This window comes from Sapajus apella, unplaced genomic scaffold (assembly GCF_009761245.1).
Source record: "Sapajus apella isolate SASKATOON/1434 unplaced genomic scaffold, GSC_monkey_1.0 scaffold69, whole genome shotgun sequence".
Taxonomy (NCBI): Eukaryota; Metazoa; Chordata; class Mammalia; order Primates; family Cebidae; genus Sapajus; species Sapajus apella.
This window is the reverse complement of record NW_022437009.1, coordinates 9,835,335-9,855,952: the sequence shown is the minus strand read 5'-3', so window position 1 is coordinate 9,855,952 and position 20,618 is coordinate 9,835,335. Positions and strand designations below refer to the sequence as shown.

Genomic DNA, 20,618 nt, shown 5'->3' with positions numbered 1-20,618 from the left:
GGCACGGCATGAATAACACATGAAGTCTCCGTAATTGGTGTTATTACACATGCATTTCATCTCCATTCATAATGATTGGACACTTAAACCCAGCCGTTCCTCTGCCGCCTGCTGCTGTCATCCTTCTAGCCGAGATCCCAGCAGCTGTTGGGATCAGCCCCTGCCACTCTGATGCTGATGGGTGTGGTTCCTTTTTCTCTGGAGCTCGAGTTCCAGGAAATGTCTGTTTGTGGGAAGGAGTGGGACTGGTTCTTGTGATCAGACCACCCTGCCAACTGCCACGATGCATATTGTCCACCTTCAGGGACTTCCTCACCATCTAGGCAGTCAGCAGGGACATCCTGAGGTGAGAGACAGAAGAGACTATGGCTCATAGGCTCAGCCAGCAGAAAGTGGTCTAGGGTCATTCCTTGTAGCAACCTGCCTCTGGGCGTCCCTTCATACAGTGGACCTCAAACTGTAGGTGCATTAGGATTACTTAGAAGGTTTAGTAAAACATTGCTGGACCTTACCCTCAGCATTTCTCACTCAGTAGGTTTAGGTAAAGTTTGAAATTTGCGTTTCTAACCAAAGGATCAGAGACCTAATGCTTCTAGTCCAGGACCACACTTTGAGAACCGCTGCCTTAAAGCCTAGTTACTGCAACTGCAGTGCGTGGACAAAGAGCCTCACCTGAGTGCTTGTTACAAATGCAGAATCACAGGACCTGCTGCAAGCTTCTGGATCAGGAGTGCATTGTGATGAGATTCCCAAGTGGTTTTTACACCCATGGCAACTTGAGAAGCATTAAAGCGCAAATGGGTCAGAGGCGGGCAGAGCTATGGAACGCAGGTCTGGCAGCTGTAGATCTCTGACCAGTTGCTTCCAGCCAAGAGCAGCTTCTCTCTTCTGTGACAAAGATTGGGAAACATTGTCCTAGAGCCCCCGAGCAGATGACTAAAGACCCTCTGAGGAGGGACTTCCAGCCCCTGACTCCATATGTTAATCCCGCCTCTTACCCTGGAATGCCCTTCCTGGTAACCTTCATGCGGAAGTCCATGTCCGCAGCCAGGCCTATCCATCCCTGTCTGACAGCTGCCCCCTGCTCTCCTCCCCTGCCCATAGGTAGTGGCCTTTGCCTCTCTCTTCTTCATCCTGGTCTCCATCACCACCTTCTGTCTGGAGACCCATGAGGCCTTTAATATCGACCGCAACGTGACGGAGATCCTCCGTGTGGGGAACATCACCAGTGTGCACTTCCGGCGGGAGGTGGAGACGGAGCCCATCCTGACCTACATCGAGGGCGTGTGTGTGCTGTGGTTCACGCTGGAGTTTTTGGTGCGCATCGTGTGCTGCCCTGACACGCTGGACTTCATCAAGAACCTGCTCAACATCATCGACTTTGTGGCCATCCTGCCCTTCTACCTGGAGGTGGGGCTGAGCGGCCTGTCTTCCAAGGCGGCCCGCGACGTGCTGGGCTTCCTGCGTGTGGTGCGCTTCGTGCGCATCCTGCGTATCTTCAAGCTCACACGCCACTTCGTGGGGTTGCGTGTGCTAGGCCACACCCTGCGGGCCAGCACCAATGAGTTCCTGCTGCTTATCATCTTCCTGGCCCTAGGCGTGCTCATCTTTGCCACCATGATCTACTACGCAGAGCGCATCGGGGCCAGGCCCTCTGACCCTCGGGGCAATGACCACACCGACTTCAAGAACATCCCCATTGGCTTCTGGTGGGCTGTGGTCACCATGACGACACTGGGCTATGGGGACATGTACCCCAAGACGTGGTCAGGCATGCTGGTGGGGGCGCTGTGTGCGCTGGCTGGCGTGCTCACTATCGCCATGCCGGTGCCTGTCATTGTCAACAACTTCGGCATGTACTACTCCCTGGCCATGGCCAAGCAGAAGCTGCCCAAGAAACGGAAGAAGCACGTGCCACGGCCAGCCCAGCTGGAGTCACCCATGTACTGCAAGTCTGAAGAGACCTCCCCCCGGGACAGCACCTACAGTGATACCAGCCCCCCTGCCCGGGAAGAGGGTATGATGGAGAGGAAACGGGCAGGTGAGATTAGGGGTTGGGTAGGAAAATCCCTTTTCCCCCAGTGGCTGAGGGAGTTTCCAGGTGAACTTCAGCCCTTGGGATTTGGGCTGATGTTTTATTGTGTGGGGTTAAGCATAAGATGTGCCTTTATAGGAGCAAAGTGTTGAGGCTAAATTTCTCTATCCTCTGGCTGAGTCTCCCATAGTGTCCCAAACATCAGATCTTTGAAGTGAGTATTCCACCCAGTGTAGGCTGTGAGGGGCAGTGCATGGGACTGTATATTAGATGCCCTGGTTTCTAATCCCATTTTGGCCACTGTGCTGTGTGCCCTGAGGCCAGTCACTCACCCTCTCTGGGCACCGGTAAAATAGGAGTGATATTATATCCTACCCTTGAGACTTTGAAAGACCCAAATGAATGACAGATACGAAAGTACTTTGAGAAGTTAGTTAAAACCACTTTACAAATGTCAGGCACTGTCATTATTAGCCAAAGATCAGGGCAGCTGTTCTTCCAAGGTACATCAACACATGAATCACTTCTCTGCAAACGTTTGCGTCTGGTATCTTGGCCTAATAAATGTGATAACGTAATAGTAGTGGGAGGCTGCCTTCTGTTCAGCACAAGCTAGATTGAGTTCTGGGCTCAGGGTCTGACATGGGATGGAAAGGAACTGAGGAGGGAGTGGCCCAGACAGTGCTGGGAAGGGGAGGAACATGGAAGAAACTGGTATCTGTGCCCTGGAAGAGGAGAGCCTGGGCATCTGAATCCTGTCCTTCAAGGACAGGAAAGGCCATCCCAAGAAAGCTCATCTCCACCCCTGAATCAGGAGATGGGGAATGGAAAACAGCTTAATCCCCAGCAACATGGACTTAGGTTGGAGAGCGGGAAAGGCATCCTGACTGTTATGTGGAGGCTGGGCTCCTGGGAACTGAATGGAATTCCTGGTATGGAGACCTGGGCTGGAGCCAGGAGACTAAGGCTAAGCTCTGGGGCAAAGGGGGACTGACCCTGCAGGAGAGACACCTGGCTCAGGACACTCACCCATGGCCTTTGGCATGTGCCCATCTTATCTGCCTGGGTTGTCTCATTCCCTAGAGTCACGTCAGGGGCCTGGGTCTTGATAGACTAGCACCCATCAGGCTTCCCATTTCTCCCCACCAAAGTGATACCCCTTCCTAATTCGTGAATATTAATCTCCCAGGGAATTTCAGCTGCACTCTGAGACCCATTCAGGGCTTAGAGAGAATCCTGATATTAACATGTGGAAGTCCTTAGGTCAGCTGCTCACGGTACACTTCACCGTGGCCCTATCAGACCGGCCCTTAGCCTGACCCTGACAGCAGCCACATTAAGGGCATGCCTGGCCAGTGGCGGGGCCACTGTCTTTGCGTAAAGTAGCACCCCCTTCTCCAGATCCCAGGGCCAAGCTTCACCTGTGCTGCTGCCTGACAGAGGCAAGGGGTGGGGACCAAGCCCATAGCTCTTGGGAGCTGCATCGGAGCTTTTCCCACGGTATCCTCCCCAGACAAAGGTCAGCCCTAATTGCAGAGGGCTCTAGGTCTTTGGGTCACAGGACTCCGACCTAGATGCCTAGTGAACCAGAATGACTGTCATCCAGAGAGAAAGCATGGACAACACTTTATAGATTTAACCCTTGCTGTGCCACCCCTCACCCCTAGCAAGCTAGGCATTCTCCATGGAAGTGCAGACTCATCCAAGAGCCAGCCTGAGCCAGACCCAAGGAGGAAGTAGAGTCTGCAGCCTGCGTTGGGCTGATCTCCTGGGGCAGCCATCAGCAGGCAGATTTGGGGAGTTGCTGTTGTAGGGCATCTGTGCTGTGACTTCATCCCTGAGGAAAGACCCTAGGCTGAGGCTGGGAGAGAAGCCAGCCTTCAGACCAAGCACAGCATCCTGCCTTTGCCCTGGTGACACGGACTCCCAGGTAGATGCTAGGCCCCCTCCTGAGGTTTCGGAAATGACACTCTGGGTCTAGGAGACCCCAGATGACCCCATGAGCAAGGCCCAGGCAGCCCCTCACGCAGCCTGCTTTCTGTGTGCCCCCTTCAGATTCTAAGCAGAATGGCGATGCCAACGCGGTGCTGTCTGATGAGGAGGGAGCTGGCCTCACCCAGCCCCTGGCCTCCTCCCCCACCCTGGAGGAGCGCCGGGCCCTGCGACGCTCCGCCACTCGAGACAGAAACAAGAAGGCAGCTGCGTGCTTCCTGCTCAGCGCTGGGGACTATGCCTGTGCCGATGGTAGTGTCCGGAAAGGTATGGCTTCCCAAGCTGGACAGGTGGGGAGCCCCCCAAGAGCTGAGTCTCCCCAGTCCCCCCCAAAGAGCTTGAGGTCCCCCCCTCCCCTGAGACTGTGGCCACCATCTCCTCTGCCTTGGATGCATCCCCGCTTCTAGAATGGGTACCTGATCTCCAGTCCCTGGATTAGAAAGGCCACCTCCATCACAAAAGGGCATACGGCTCCCATCCAGCTGCCCACGGGAAAGAGCAGCACCAGAGGGTTGAGAGCACACAAGGCCAGGCCCCCACCCCATGCGTCCATTGCATCTCTTTCTCTTCCTCTGGTTCCCACTGCTGCCTTCAGGCCCCACTCCACAGGGTCACTGCCAGCCTCTCCCTAGGCCTCCTTTAAACACAGCTAAGGCTTCCCAAGTAGGTCACTGCTCGAGGTGCCAACAACGTTCAGGAGTCAGGGAGCCCCTTACAGGCCCTGCATCCTCCCATCCTGCCCCGGGGGTCCTGGAGCACAGGATGGGCAGACCTCCATGTGCAAGTGCCTAAGGTGAGACTGTCCTCTTGAGGCAGTGCCAGAGGTGACCAGGGGGTGGGGCAGGTGGGCAGGAAGAGTGGGTCCCATCTGAGGAATGCTCTGAGGATTTGGAGAGGTAGAGGGAGCAGCCCATTCTCTGCTTGTCAGAAGAGCCTGAAATTCCATCCCCAGGCCCCAAGCCTGCAGCAAGGCAAGGGAAGACGTTAGGCTGTGGAGCTAAGGGATTCTGGGCCTCAGAAGGGGGACAGGAATGATCAATGATGGTGAAGGGCCTGTGGTGACTGAGAACTAGGGGTCTTAGAACCAGACGCTCCTACCTGGTTTTAGGACCAGATGCTCCTACCTGGTTTTCCATCACTTATTCGTCTCTCTTGCCCTGTCCCTGTTACCTAATCTCTCTCAATGTTCTGCCTATTTCTAGAATAAACCCTGATTCCATTTTTTTTTTTTTTTTTTTTTACCATGATAGACCAGGAATTTATAAACCCTGATTCCCTCCAAAGCAAACTCTTCCCCAGGTTCTCTGCCACTTCTTAACCAGCTGGATTTCCCATCCCCCATTTCTCTCTGTCCCCAAACCCCAGACCCAAACTAAGTTGAGTGAAGCAGGGGCAGTGGCAGCTACAGGAATAGCCTGCGATGCCTCTATCCCTCCGAACTTGTCCCTGGCCTGCCAGCCCATGCAGGCTCCCTGGGCATCTGCTAGTTCCTTTCCCAGCCCTTCCAGTACCACTGTTCCCACAGAAGCCCCAGGCTCGCAAGTCTAACCAGGCCCTGAAAGGCATGTGTCCAGCTTTGCTGGGTGTGTATCCTGTGGGCTGGCAGAAGCAGAAACAGTGATCTGGTGCCTGGAAGGAGGTGGTCCAGCAATCCTAGCAAAAGGCTGTAGATGGAGACTGCTCAGACCTTGTACCCTCACCTGTGCTCCTTTGTTCACCCCCATGTCCTATCCTGGGGCCCTGGGTGTGGCCTTCTCTCCTGCCTACCATCCCAAACAGGCAGTGGCCTCCACTGTGTCCTTGTTCAGTGCCCAAAGCCTTGCTTTGGCTGGACCATGCTAAGTGGAGAGTCTAGAACAAGCAGTCCCTGCGTAGGATTCAAGAACGCGGAGCTGAGTGCCATGCACACCTGCTTTCCTTCCTGGGCAGTGAGGGGCTCAGTGGAAACAGGTGTGGAAGAGGCCATGAGGGTGCCAGTCAGGAGGGACCACGAGGTACAGGGAGTGGGCCGCACCTGGGGAAGGCGGTGCACGTGCACGGGGGAGGGGAGCCAGCGTCCCACCCTGCAGTATCCCTGGGGCGCCTGTGGGGCCTGGCTGCTCTGTTTTCAAGATGCCTCCACAGTGCTTCTTGGCAACAAGCATGTAGCTCAGCCAATTAGGGTGACCTTCAAGAGGGAACAGGTGGGTTGCTGGGAAACAGGCCCTGCTAGGCAAGCGTGGCAGTTAACATCGCCAAACTCCCAGTGCGCGCTCGGCAACTTTCCCCACACCATACCGTGCCGCACTTCTCCACAGTGGGGTCATGTTTAAGACCAGGAGTGAGTGGGCTCAGGCTTCCCCACACAGGCCCATGTGGTAGAGTGCCAGTTCCCGGGGAGGATGGTGGCAGGTGCTAATTAGGGCTTCTTAGGGTCAAGAAGGTCGATGCTGGAGGCTGGGGGGTCTTTGTGCAGCTGGACGATAAGGAGCTGGGGGGCGGGTGGCAGGGAAGCTTACCTGGGGACAGGACAGGACAAAAGCCAGCTGGGTGTGGGGCCCTAGAGTCTGTCCTCAGGAGTCCAGACCTAGACAGTGAAGAGAGCCCAGGAGGGCCAGGCCCCTCCATCCCCGCCCAGGGCCACCGCCCTGCAGTGTTCCCTGGAACGTGGTCCCTGAGGAGCCGCGCCCACTGACCCGTGTGCCTTTTCTTCACCAAGGCTGTGGAAAGTCCCGGAGTCTAAACAACATAGCTGGAACAGCTGGAACCAGCCTGGGGCTGTCTCCACTGGCATCGCGATACAGCTCGCCCTACCCTCTGAGAAAGTTTCTGCTCACCCCCTTCCAGCCCCTCACTGGCCCTCCCCCTGGTCACTCTGCCCCTTAGCTGCACCTTCCCCTCCAGGCACATGCGCACGAACAGGCGCCTTCCATGCCCTCTGCGCTCACTCCCCGAGGGCCCATGGGGACAGCAGGAGGGAGCAGTCAGGAGAGGAGAATGTAGGCCCCTGAGCCTCTCCTCTATAGCTCCCAGCTTCCCAAAAGGTTCAGCTGTGGAACGGGAGAGCAAAGGGGAGCTCAGTCCCACGGCTTCTCCCCACCCAGAATCGCCTCTTCCTGGGCTGTAGGTGCACACTCTGGACCTCTCAGCCTTGCCTCCCTCTTGGGGTCCCACCAAGGCTAGTCTCAGCCACCAGGCGTGTATGTGCACACAGTGCGCCTGGGGCCAGTTAGCCTTGCTTGGGAGCTGGGCCTATGTTAATATTTTTAATCACTGCGAATGTATTTCCATTCCTCATAGCCTTTAACCAGTAGCCAAACAGCCTGTCTGTCTGTCTGTCTGTCCACCCCACACCCAGACCAGCAAGGAACAAGGCTGTCATGTGGGGCATCTCTGCTCGTGTAAAGATGGTTTGACTCCTTGGAAGAGCAGTGTCTATGGGCAGTGCTGCCCTGGGAGAAGAGGCCTGATGTTTTCTGTCTCTGGCTTGGGGCGCAGGCGGGGGTCCCTAGCACTGTAGCCTCAGGCTTGGTGCAGGTCGTGGGTGGCTGCCTAGGCAAGGGAGACCCTTCCCTCGGGAAGCCTCTGCCCAGATTCGGTGGTGACTCCCAGTGGCGGCACCTGGTGTCCCTTCTGCGCCCCGAGCTGCTACGGCATCGCTCTCCACGCTGCTTCCTCTGCTTCTGCGACAGTTTTCCTTCCCTCTCCCGCTCCCTCAAACTCCCAGCCCTGCCTCTGAGTCACCTGCCATTCTCACCCAGCCTCTGCGCTTTGTATTCCTGCCAGAACCGGAGACTCATCTAATTTCTATAATTAAGTGTATTCATTTACCTAACGAGCCCAGGAGCACAACAGGTTTGTGAGTCACTGGGTGAGCAGGGGTACACCTTGCGCAAGGGCAGCTGAGGGGAAGTGTGGGGACAGAAGCCATCCTGCCCCCAGCTGCTCCTGCCACTTCCAGGAAGGGGGCCCTCCACAGCCTGAGGAACAAGGTTGCCTCAGCCAAGACGTTTCCTGTTTCACCTGATGGGAATTAGACCTGACAGCAGAGCCTTGCGCCTGGCAATTTTTAGAGTCAGATTATGCAACTTTGCGGAGAGAATGACTAAGTAAGGTCCAGATATGCTCCTTCCATGATCGGCAGAGACAGGATGGCAGGGCAGCGTCAGGGCTGGGCAGAGGCTGGGAAATCTGGGGCTGTCCAAAAGGTGAATTGGGCAGAGCAGATTATTTCGTGGGGTTGGGGGTATTGTGTAAAGCCTGTGCCTGGAGCGTCTCCACCCTGGTGCCTCCTTCAGTCTTGGGCAGGCACAGAAATGTCCTTCTGGAAAGGTCTGTCCTGAGTGGGCACTGGGATACCCCACCCTGCAGTGCTTTGTGGAGCCCACCTCCTGCTTGCTCTCAGAATGAAGTGATCCCTAAAAGTGGAGAAGAGGGAATTTGGGGGCTTCCATGCACCTGCCCTTCAGAAGGAAGCAGGCCTTTGAAGTGACAGGGGTGGGGAAGCCTATGGAGAAGGATGGAGCCATAAGGGCCCCGCCCCCAACAGCCACAGGGCTCCCTGCGCAGAGGGCCTGGGCTCTGACCCGGACACAGCGAGCCTGGTGTGCAGGTTAGCAGGGGTGCCACTGCTCTTTTCTCCTCTGACTTGCCTTTCTGGTTCAGGGAACCGAGGCCGCTATTTCTGTGGCAGCCCTCAAGTTGTCAGGAGCCCAAGTTTCCACGGCACCCACCGCCTCCTTCCCTCTCTTCCCTCCCACAGGGCTGGGCCTGCTCATGGCACCCCTCTGGTGGGCACAGATGTCCCTGGGCGACAAGATGCAGCAGTGCCAGGCTGGAGCCCTAATGCCTCAGGGAGCTAGCTCCCACACATCCCTCTTGGGTCTCTGGCTTCATCTAGGAGAGACAGAACCCAGATAACAGGAGGGCTGAGGAGACTGTCTGCCCTTACAACCTCTCAGCATCTCGGCCTGCCCAGGGCCCTAGGAAGGGGCAGGGTGAGCCCTGGCATTTGCAGAAACCCTGGATACCAGGCACTGCCACAGGAAGTGGCTGCCTGCACAAGCGTCAGGCTTACCCAGGCCTTGGGCCTCCCTCCTTGGGAGAAGCCTCTCTCCCACCCACCATCTGAGAGTGGAGTTTGTTTTCCTTCGGCTAGACTTGGACCTGCACCCATTCCTTGGCTGTCAGACGCCTTTCCCCTGCAGCTGGAGCTCCGCCCCTTCCCACAGAACTGGGAGGCAGTCTGGGTAGAAGTTCACAACCTCACCTTCCAGTCTGTAGCAGGGCGACTGGCAACCCTAGAGGCCACTTTTCAGGGCTTCTGAGAGGTAGAACCAGAGGAGGGGGTGCTGCAACCTAGAGCCTGGCTGACAGGAGCCAGAGGGGAGGAGGCCGTGGACTGGCCACAGGCCCTAGGCTGCACTTTCACAGAGCTTCCTAGGAGAGGAGGGCCAGCTCTGCTCTGGCCAGTGCCACTCTGTGAAATCCCTGCCCCACCCCTGGTGGGTCAAATAGGTAAGAATCCAGGGTGAGATTCCTAGGAAGACCCCTCCCCAACTCTCAGAGGTCCCTGAGGATGCAGAGTCCATGGAAGCCAGTGAAAAAGCAGTCTAAGGCCATTATCTCAGCATGGGCTTCTCTGCTCCCTGGCTTCTGGGACAGCCTTGCTATGACTCCTGTCTCATACAGAAGACCCCTTGGTGGCCCAGGCATTCTCCCCAGTGCATCTTAGGGCCTAATTGCCTACAGAGAGCCCAGAGGCACTTCCCTGTCCCCTAGTGAGTGGGAGCAGTGGCAGGTATTGCTTAACTTACCTAGACAGGAGTACAGGGCAAGAATACAGCTGTCTGCTTGTCCTCAGAAATGGGGCTCTGAAAAACCCTGAGCTCCTCTGACTTTAAGGCTAGTACTCAGAGGCTCAGAACACTTGTAGACCAAGGCACAGTGTTTAAGGAGGTGATTGGGGCATATAGTCTTCAGAAGATGGAAACAGCATTACCACAAACTGAGAACACCTTTTCCCTACAAAGTTGGTGGAGGCACCCCAAAGCCCAGGGTGGAAGCTGTGAGGTCCGGATGCGACATCTTCGCCCACCTTGAGAGGAGGCCTAGCCCTAGACCTCAGACCCCAGAGCTGCAGGGATTATCCCATTGGGTCTGGAGCTCCCACTTCCACTATTGACCCAGATCTGTAGCTGAGGGCGGCACTCCTCCCTGCCCTACCTGTGGTCCCACTGGTAAGGTATCAGAAGGAAAGGCCCAGGTCACAGACATCCCAGGCTGAGGATGGGGTCCCAGAAGGGCTCTCTGAGGGGTCGGGTTTCTCAATAAGGTACTATTTCCTGACCTTCTCTCCTGAGACAGGCACATTCGTCCTCCGTGACCTTCCCCTTCAGCATTGACCTGAGGCTGCATGCCCTCCAACTGCTGGGACTCTGTTCCTGCCACATTGAGGAAGGGGGCTGGGCACGACATGGCATCATACTCAGCCTTCTTCACCAGCTCCTTGGGACAATGGAATATCCCAGGGTGGTGACAGCAGATGGAGCTACTTGGGGGAGAGCTCGAGTTGGGCAGGCAGCAGCTGGGGTGATGGCCTGTGAGCCACAGGCACTCAGGAACTTTCCCCACTGCCTCCTTGCAAGGCAGCAGAGCCATGGTCCCTTTCTCCACTGCACTGGAGCTCTGAAGACCTAAGAGGCTAGTGGTTCCTGGAGCTAGTGGTTACCTGAACAGGTATGGAGACGAGCTGCATCACCTGAGTCACCAGAGTTGGGTTGGCAGAAGGATGAAGGGCTTACCCCATTCCCTGACCCATCCCTGCTCTTCCTGGCCTTTTATCCCTGGGTCCCTCATGCCTTCCAGCTGTGCTTCTGGCCTGCTCCTCAGCCCACACCTTGTGGGTCAGCAGCTGGCTTCCTTCTAACATCCCATTCTTTGTTTCTCCCTTTCTTTTGCTGAACTCCCTGTCCTCCTCCCCAGAAGGCAATGTTGAGCCGAAAGCGTGCGTCCCAGTGTCTCACACCTGTGCTCTTTAAACACAGAGACCTGCCAAGACGCCCTCTCGTCCAACTATGCCCAGGCTGAAGTCCTCACCCTCTCTTAAAGCGGCACCAACGTGAGAGACAGGCAGACAGACAGAAAGCCAGAGGCTTAGGGAAACTCTGGAACCCAGACAAGAATCTTTTCGCTGGGGAAGACTCAGATATCCTTGTTTGCACAGGACTGGTGGAAAACCTCCCATGTGACCCTCGGAGCCCAGAGCCATCTGGGCCTGATGTTGTTCTACTGTACATTGAAGAGATATATATGCACATATAGTATCTATATTCATACATACTATACTCTTGTGTGTAGTGCACGTGCTGTTGGTGGTTTGTCTTCTTTGTTAGGCTGTGTCTCCCTGAGCCCTTGCCCCACCTGGAGTTTCCCATCCCCTTCACTGATTTCTGTTGTTTCTGCTGACTGTGTGGGTGGAATGTCCCAAGAAAAGTGCATCTGGGAATTGCTAGTCCAGCTGGGTGGTCCCAGGCTCCTGTCTTGGGGGTGTTTTCCCTGTCAGTAAGTAACCTGGTGAAGTCTATTGAAGGCCAGATTGCCCCCCAGGGTCACTGCCTCACTAGCCCCACCCCACCCCAGATTGGGGTTCTACCTCCCACCCCACACCCTCATTGGGGGGGGACTTCCAGGGGCTCTTCTGCGGCCTCCTCCCCTCCTTCCTCCACCCCATATATGTCCTTGACTGAGGGGGGCATTTTGTCTTTTTTATTTTTGACTTTGTTCTGCCTCCTTCGTCTGTTTGTTTTTAAAGATGCTGCTGGGCAGACGGGCAGGGAAAGGATCTGCCTGCCCATCTGGCTCAGGGGTCTGAGAAGGGAAGCCTTGGGCGAGAGGAGACCAGTTGCAATACTGTACTTCCTGGCCAGTGGCCAGAGGATGCGTGCAATAGCAGAGGCCAGGTGACCCCTTCAGCTTGGCCTCTGCCCCTCCCTCAGCCCTTCCTCCCTGCTCCTCCCTGGTGTTGGTCAGTCCTTTTCTAAAGCTGTCCACTTGTCTGTGTCTGGGGCATGCCCAGGCTGGGCCCTGTGCCCCGTCCGCCTGCCTCCAACTGTCATGCTGTGCTCGAGCCCCAATAAAGACATCTGGAGCATCCTGCTGCTCCTGCCGTGTGAGCACCTGCCTCTGCCTCTCCTTTCTGGCTCTGTGTCTGTCGGGACCTCCTGGGGCTCTCTCTCGTGACACCTGAGGAGTGCACACACTCAGCAGAACCCCACTCCGGCAGGAATCATCAGTGAAGCCCAACCCCTGCATTTTATAGTGGGAGACTAGTGCTTAGAGAGGACAAGTCATCTGCCCAAAGCTACACAAAGAGGCCTAACCCAGGACCCTGAGTCCCAGCCAGTGTTCTCATCTCCACTGCTGTCACCAAGGCCCTGCCGTAGCATGGAAAAAAAGACTGTTCTTTGTTTAAGGAATTCCACTGTATTCTATGCGTGCAGGGGGTCTCCCCTCCTCCCTGCAATTGTACCAGTTCTAAATGGGCCAAGGCCCTGGGGATGCCAAAGTCGTTGCAATGACTGTATGGCTGACAAACTGAGGCTGACTAGGGACTGGTAGCACAACTGGGGACCACTTAGGGATGGAGAGTGAACACATCCTGGGCCTGGATAGGACGGGAAAATGGCCAGTGACGGTCAGACGAGGCCCTTGGCTCTCACTGTAGTTATCCCTCTCACTGTCACATAGGGGCACGTGCAGGGCCAGCCTCATGGGTGTGCAACCTGCACAGCCACTCAGAAGGGCCCCATGCTGGATTTAACGTTGAGCTGTCACCATCATGAAGTTAGTAATGGTTGAAGGAGGGGCCCTGCGTTTCCATCTTGCACGGGGCTCTGGCGGGTCTGGTGGCCTGCTCACCTCTCCTCATTCTTGTCTTACTCCTCACTCTTACTCTGGGCATCCACATAGGGCCATAGGGGCCTCAATTCAAAGTCTTGCTTTGCTGCTTGCTAGCTGGGTAAGTTGGGGGTGACTTACTGAGCCCGTTTCCCTGTTTGTTACAGGATAATGATGTCCCCTGTTTCAGAGACAGTGAGAGCGAAGAGCCTGGCCCCGTGCCACGTGTCTACCTATGACATGACATACAGTAGTGGCACAGTGTCAGCTCCCTCCCTGCCCTGTCCACGTCACTCTGAGGCTTTTCTCCACAGATTTCTGAGATCTCTGCGTCTAGCTGCTCCAAGAAAGTACAAGAACATACCCGGGAGCTGTCTGGGGCAGTGTAGAACAGCAGGGTGAGGACAGCATGGCCGAGGAGAGGGAAGAAGCCCAGGGTAGCCTGTTCCTGAAGTGTAAGGGAAGATCGGGCTTGGAGCCTGGGCCAGCTAAGGCAAGGGGGTGGCAGGCAGCCAGTGTCAATTAAAGATAAAATCTCTCCTCCAGTAGTGGAGGGCAAACAGCAGCTGTGGCCCCCTAGACAGGAGAAAGCCATTTGCAGCCAGGCTGGCCTCAGAAAAGCTTGGCCAGGCGATAATGGGACGGGATGCACTGCTGACTCCATAACGATATTACGCATCAGGGCCCACGGCCAAAGTGGTTGTTTTTTCTGTAGATCGATGTGGAACCATTTCATGGTCAGGGGCTGAGAACCCAGCCAGTGGCAAGGGTACCAGATGCCAGAGTGGTCCTGAGGGGACTGGAGGGGTGGCAGCTGGGGTCCCCAGTGACCCTTTCAGGCTGCTGGAAAAGGAGGGAGCAGTGTGCAGGAGTGCAGAGGGGTGGGTGAGAGAAGCAGCAGGCCGCCCCTCCTCCCCACCTCACAGAAACAGCAGGCTGCTGTGTTGTCATGCAAGAAAGGGCTCTGGCTTCCTCCTGTCCCCCGAAGCTGGAGTGGAGCCCAAAGTAGGGAGCTGGTGAAAAGCACAGAACATTGTTTAAAAGAATAAGACAGACTTTTAGAGTCAGGTAGACTCAGGTTTGGGTCCTGGCTCCATCACTTCCTTGTGGTGTGACCCCGGGCAAGTTACTCAACCTGTCTGAACCTCTGCTTCCTCATCTTTTAAATGGGAGCACAGTAGCATCTACCTCATTGAGCTATGAGGAGAAATGAGTCGGTGCCTAAAAGCCTTGAGCACAGTGTCTAGCACATAACCATTGCTAGAGGGAGAGGGGAGGATTTGGGGGCAACTCACTCCAGGAACTGATGACCAGTTTGGTTTGATGTCCTCATTTTTCAGTGAATCAACCTCATTTCAGTGAAGTCCTTATCTCCTTACAAAGGAGTAAGAGTGGGGATGATTATACCAAACAGCAAGCATTTATCAAGTGCTAGGCAGTACATTTCATGCTTATAAAGATGCGTTCCAAGATTGATGTTATGATTACCTTTGTTTTACAGAGGAGAAAACCAGCACAGCAATGTCAGGCCATTTCTCCAAAGTCACACAGCCACTAAGTAGCAAAGCTGGGATTCAAACTTAAACAGCCTGGCTCTGTGCGTCCAATGCTTACCCACCCTCTGAACTGAATGGGGCTTGTGAGTTATAAGCCCCAGTGTAGGAGTTTGTGCTTTTAATGTTATTTCCTTAACTGCAATTGATTCTCATAGCAAAGATACTGTTTTCCCCTTTTATAGTTTAGAAAACCAAGGCTTGGGGAAGTGAGTCATTCAACTCTGTCTCCCTTTTATGCGTGTGTACCCCACCCCACATACACATACGGTGGGGAGGGATGTCCTCTTGGGATTCATTCATTAATTAGCAGGAGCTAACACCCAGCTCAGTGACTGGTTCCTTCCCTCTGCAACGCCACTGGAATTTTATTCCCTGACACACACAAGTGGGTAAGTGGGGTAGAACTGCTCTGGAACCCAAGTTACATGAGGAGCCGCTCAAGCTGGAGACGTCTCGGAAACCTGATCTCAACTACCTGGTGTTTAAAGGGCGCCTGTGGGGAAGTGGGTTTAGATTATCCTCTGATTGCAGATCTGGAACTAATAGGTGGCATGTTAGGTAGGTAGGTTGGGCTTAAATTTTTAAAATCATTTCTAATTGAAATTTTTATTTGTAAGTTTTGTGGGTACATAGTAGGTATATATATAAGAAACTTATTTTCTGTTGTTTCCCTTGCTATTATAAATTTAATACTGCCAGGCATGGTGGCTCATGCTGTAATCCTAACACTTTGTGAAGCTGAGGAAAGTGGATTGCTTGAGCTCAAAAATTGGAGACCAGCCTGAACAACATAGTGAGACCCCATCTCTACAAAAAGAAAAAAGAAAATTAGCCAGGTGTGATGGCATGTGCCTGTAGTCCCAGCTTCTCTGGAGGATGAGGCAGGAGGATCTTCTGAGCTCAGGAGGTTGAGGCTGCAGTGAGCTATGATCACACTACTGCACTCCAGCCTGCATGACAGAGGGAGACCCTGTCTCAAAGAAACAAACGTTATTTAATACAAGGTATTAGAAACCATCCCCATACCAAGTCAACAGGGAATCCCCTGTCACCCTTCCTCAGTCCCACTTTCCTCCGCAGAGGTGACACTGTTAACATCTGGTGTGGGTCCTCCCAGGCTTTCTGAAAAAGAAGCTTTCTAACAAAATTACCAAATAGAAATAGGCTTCCCTGCAGGGTAGTGAAGTTCCCTTCCCTGAAAATGTTTGGAGACACAGTGGATGATCATGTGCTGCACCAGGGTTTGTGGGAAGGATTTCTGCTCGGCGTGGGAGGTGGAATTAGAAGACTGTTTCCAATCCTAAGACTTTCTGACTCACGTGGCACACACAGCTAGTTAGTGGGGGAGGCAGGTCGGGAACACAGGTATTCCAAACGGAGTTCAACTAAACTCCTTTCCTTTCCTAGCAAGATTTTCTTCAAATTCTTCTCTGCCTCTTCCCAGCCCATCAGTGGTTTGGGACAGGGCAGAGAGACATCTGTGACTCCTCTAGCCTGGAACGAGGGGGGTGTCCTGGACTTGGGTTGTGATGCCATCCAGTGCCCACCCTCGTAGGGCCCCTGTGGCATTATTGCAGTGACCACTTTCCTTCCTTTCCTGGCACCAAGCCCTGTGTGCACACACTGGCACACACACAAGAGGTGGTACATGAGCTGGCTCAGTCACCTGGGGCCATGGTAACCACATTCAAAATGCAAAATCACACTAAAAGGCTGCCAGGGACGCTGGGGACCAGGCAGTCTCCCAGACAGCTTCAGCTGGGCCTGGCCCAGCTTTAGGGCCTGAGGAGAGGGAGCCAAATGGCTGCAGCTACAAGTCAAAGGGGTCAGAGGCCTCTGATGTTGGTGCTGGAAGCCTCTCCCTTCTTTCCCCACAGGGTTATGGGGGCTCCTCCACTCCCCTCCTCTTATTTACCTGCTTCTCCAGGATCCCTGGAAGAGCAGGGTTAGCAGGCATATACTATAGCCATTCAAATCAAGTCTACCAGAAATGTGGGTTTCCACTTTCGGCTGAGTTAGGGTCTCGGCTTCTGAAATTAGCAAGCTCTGGTTGCTGGTGGGAGCTAGGGGTTGCTCCTTTTCTCTCTCTACATACTCTTTGCTGGGTGACCTCATTCCCTCCCATTGCCTGAAACATCTTCCAGTTACTGGTGACATCCACATTTATAGTCCCAGTCCAGAAATCCCCTCTCAGCTCCATTCATTCATTTGTTCATTCATTCAGCAAACACATGTGGTGTCTCTGTCTGAGGTACTGCTGTATATGCTGGGTATACAACAGGGACCCAAATAGACACCCCCTCCTCATGCTCTCCCTGCTCACTAATGTGCCCGTGTGGCTGTCCCTAGGTGTCTTCACAGCTCCCTGATGCTGAGCTGTGATTCCACCCTTTTGTCTCCCTGGTCCCCCTCTCAGTGTGTGGCCAGCATCCACCTTGAAGCTGAAACAGATGTTGTCAAAACCATCCTCCCATTCCTTAATTCATTCACTCATTTTTCGTGCATCAAATTAGTAAACACCCATACTCTGTCATTGGGGAAACAGTGGTGAACAAGACCAACAGGATCCCTGCCCTCATGGGACTTACATTCTAATCAGGGAGAGAGGCCAGAAGACCAATAGACAAAAATAATCTCCCACTCATATTCCAACCCATTGCCAAGTTCCACATTTCTAGCTCTGAAATACATGTTAGGGATTTCCCACTTCCTGCTCTTCACCCCACTCCTGCAGCTGGACTCCTGCAGGAGCCTCCTCCCAGGTCTCCCTGGGTCCCATCTGCCCTTCTGCCACCAATCTCCACCCAGCCACCAGAGAGAGAGCATCTTGCAATGGAAACTGAATCAGATTCATGTCATCCCTGCTTAGAACCCTTTCAATGGCTGGGTTCCCACTGAGTATACAATCCAGATTCCTTAGGAGGGCCTGTGAGGCCCTGCTGCTCCTGAGGCCCATCTTGCCTCTGCTCTCAGCCCCTGGGACCAGCGGCTCACTTTCCTGTCAGTTTCCCACACATCCCCTGCCCTCTCACCTTCACTGTTTTTGCACTTGCTGTTCCCTCACAGGGACTACTTTAACCCAGCCCAGCCCCTCCCAACCTCCTTCTCGTGGCTGAGAAGGCCTGGCTGTACATGTCACTTTCTTGGTGAGGCGTTTTCCCCCCCACACATCCATGCCCTTCTGCCTCTGTCAGTTTCCATCACTGCTGCCAGTGCATTTTCCTGAAGGGACTTGCAGTCCTCTGTAACTATCAGTTGTGAGTTCCTGCTTCCCTGTAAGTTGCTAGGCCTGTAGAAGCTCAGTAAATATGAACAAATGAATGAATGGGCAGGAGATAGGCCTGGCACGAGCAGCTGCTGAACTCCGTCCTCTCTTATGCCTCATAGGCTCTGTCTCCAGCTGGCTTTGCACCTCACTTCTAGGGCATTCCTAGGAGTCCTTGGGGAATAACGTGAAAACGCTTCTTTTTACATTGTGCATTTCCTGCCTGAGAAACTGTTGGAATAATGAGGAAACCTTAGAGAGTTCCCATAGCTCTTCCCCCTCTTCCTTTTAGAACCTACCATTTTCTACCTGGTACTTGGTACTTGTCAAATTCCCCCTCTGGCAGCAGTGAGCTGCTCAGAGGAGCTGGTTCCTCCAAGCTCCCCCTTGAACGCCTAGCCTGGTGCTACATGCAGAGTAGGCACTGAGCGAAATGCAGAAATGAATGAAGAAGGTGCTGGGAAAGGAAGAGTAAGAAGGCAGAGGGAGAAGAAAGGAAAGAGGAAGAGGAGGGAGGGGCAAAGGGGGTGATGAAGAGTGAAGAAAGGAAGGAGGGAGGGAAGTGAGGTCAGGGAGTGGGAAAGAGGAAAAAAGAACCTGGTCCTGCGTCCACCTGGACTCAGCACCCCACTCCGCCACCCCTCCCAGTCTTCCTGGACTCAGCACCCCACTCCGCCACCCCTCCCAGTCTTCCTGGACTCGGCACCCCACTCCGCCACCCCTCCCAGTCTTCCTGGACTCGGCACCCCACTCCGCCACCCCTCCCAGTCTTCCTGGACTCGGCACCCCACTCCGCCACCCCTCCCAGTCTTCCTGGACTCGGCACCCCACTCCGCCACCCCTCCCAGTCTTCCTGGACTCGGCACCCCACTCCGCCACCCCTCCCAGTCTTCCTGGACTCGGCACCCCACTCCGCCACCCCTCCCAGTCTTCCTGGACTCAGCATCCCACTCTACCGCCCCTCCCAGTCTTCCTGGACTCAGAGCCTCCTGGGCCTGCTCCGGCCTCAGGTGGGACTGCAGGGCTCCTCCAGCCTGCCACTGACACCAAGGGCACCCTGAGCTCTCAGCTCACAGACCCCAGCCACCCCGAGAGACTGCTCCTTAGGAGACCTCTGCAGGGCCCAGAGCCCAGGATTCCTTAGCCTGAGGCCCAGCGCCACCTGCAAGATTCCTAGAGACTCCCCTCAGCTCCCCTCCCCTCAGCTCCTCATTTTCAGCCCCTGGTCCAAGGACGATTAACTCCAAATCCAGCATCAGTGATCAAATGTTCATCGGAAACTAAAGAAAACGAACACCGGCTTTCCTCCATGCCTCAGCCTTGGGCCCCAGAGGCTCGGTGGCTCAGAGACAGGTGCCCCACCTCCTCCCCGCACCTGGCCCAGGCCTGCCAGCTGCCCCTCGGGAAGACCAGGGACCAGCCTTGCAGGCCCGGAGGATCTGTTCCCAGAGTAGCTGTTGCCACGGCGACCCTCCCTGGGGTGCTGGCTCCTAAGCTCCCATGAGAAGCAGAGCTGTGCCACTGCCACGGCCACCACCACCAGGGCTGCCACCACGGCAAAGCTGCTCCTAATTAGGCTGCTGAGAGACCAGTCTGTGCCATCCTCTCACTGCACCAGGCAGCCACAGTACCAGGGAACAGGAGTCACCATCAGCCCTCTCCCAGCATCCCTCCGTGTGCCCAGGACCGCTCCTCCCGTGAGGGGACGACACTGTTTGCACTCCTAGCAGATCGATTAGGCACCTCATTTCTCTCAGGACCCCACTCGAGATGGCATCCAGCTCCCAGGGAGCCCGGGGACAGGATGTTGAGGGCAGTAGGGAGGTAAGAAGGCTCCAGCGATACCAGGCTCCCTCTGGGCCTCAGTGCTGGGTGGTGACAAGCTGGGTTTCCCTGGACAGGACTAGAGAGTTGCTCTCTAGTACTCTCCATCTTTCTTCTCGGGTTCATCCCCACCCCTGCCAGAGGTTCTCGCTGACTACTGTCCCCTTGCATACTGGCCCCCAAACATACACACACATTTCCAGAGTCCTGCTCTCTTCACCCTCTTCATTTTCTGATCTATGCACAAGAAAGTATCTTGTGTTAGTCATTAGCACTCTAGTAGGAATTTAGGGCCCATGTATATTTCCTAGGAGATAGAACTGTTGACCTTCTGTCAACTTGTAGAGTGAGAGCCTTGTTCTCTGTGATAGGAAGTCCCAGCACGAGAGAGCTCCAAGCAGGATAGGTAATTGTTTGGATTAGGAGAGGAAGAAATCCAAAACTTCCTTGTGTGGGTCAAATTAGAGGCCAGGGCTATACAAGGAATTCTGGCCTGACTCCAATTAACAAGGACATGGAGCACAAAAGAGAAATCCAAAGGGATATGCAACAGAAGCTGCCTCTGTCTGGAAGATCTTCCCTCTCCTGTGCTCCCCTCTTACGTTCCACTGTTGTGTCCTCAGCCTGGCAAACTCTTACTCATCCCTCAAGACCCACTCCACTGTCACCTCTGAGAATCCTTCCTGGGCTCTTCCAGGTAGAGTTCCTCTGTCCTTTATGCTCGCACAGAACCTTGCATATTCCTCCATCATAGCACAGTGCTAATTTATTGCTTGTTTACTCATTTATGGATGCTTTCCTTATTCATGTTTTTACCTCCAACCCCTGCTCAGTGCTCAGGAGCCCAAAGGTGAACAAAGCAATGAATGAATGAATAAGGAGTGAATGAATTAGCTGCCCTTTGCTGACTTCTGTCGTTCACCTCTGTCATTCAGGTCCGTGGTTGGGTTGTAAGATTTGTCCAGAATAATTCTCGGGGATGCTGGGCCTCTCACTCTACCATCCCGCCGCCACCAGGCAGCCAAGTCTCCTCTTACCCACACCACCCTCACCATCAGTGCTCCCCTCC

General features: G+C 54.6%; 1 protein-coding gene across 7 annotated transcripts in view; it reads left to right on the top strand.

Moving 5' to 3' along the window:
* KCNC4 (potassium voltage-gated channel subfamily C member 4) overlaps window positions 1-20,618 on the top strand; it is a 71,308-nt gene that overhangs the window by 11,561 nt on the left and 39,129 nt on the right. For 3 of the 7 annotated variants that reach the window (XM_032249815.1, XM_032249816.1, XM_032249817.1), the window contains exons 2-3: window positions 1,105-2,041; window positions 4,091-4,294. In XM_032249815.1, the coding sequence (XP_032105706.1) occupies window positions 1,105-2,041; window positions 4,091-4,294 (1,141 nt within the window). Of the gene's footprint in view, window positions 1-1,104; window positions 2,042-4,090; window positions 4,295-6,725; window positions 12,181-20,618 lie in introns of those variants that run through there. The other 4 variants (XM_032249812.1, XM_032249813.1, XM_032249814.1 and 1 more) reach the window with 4 other exon arrangements.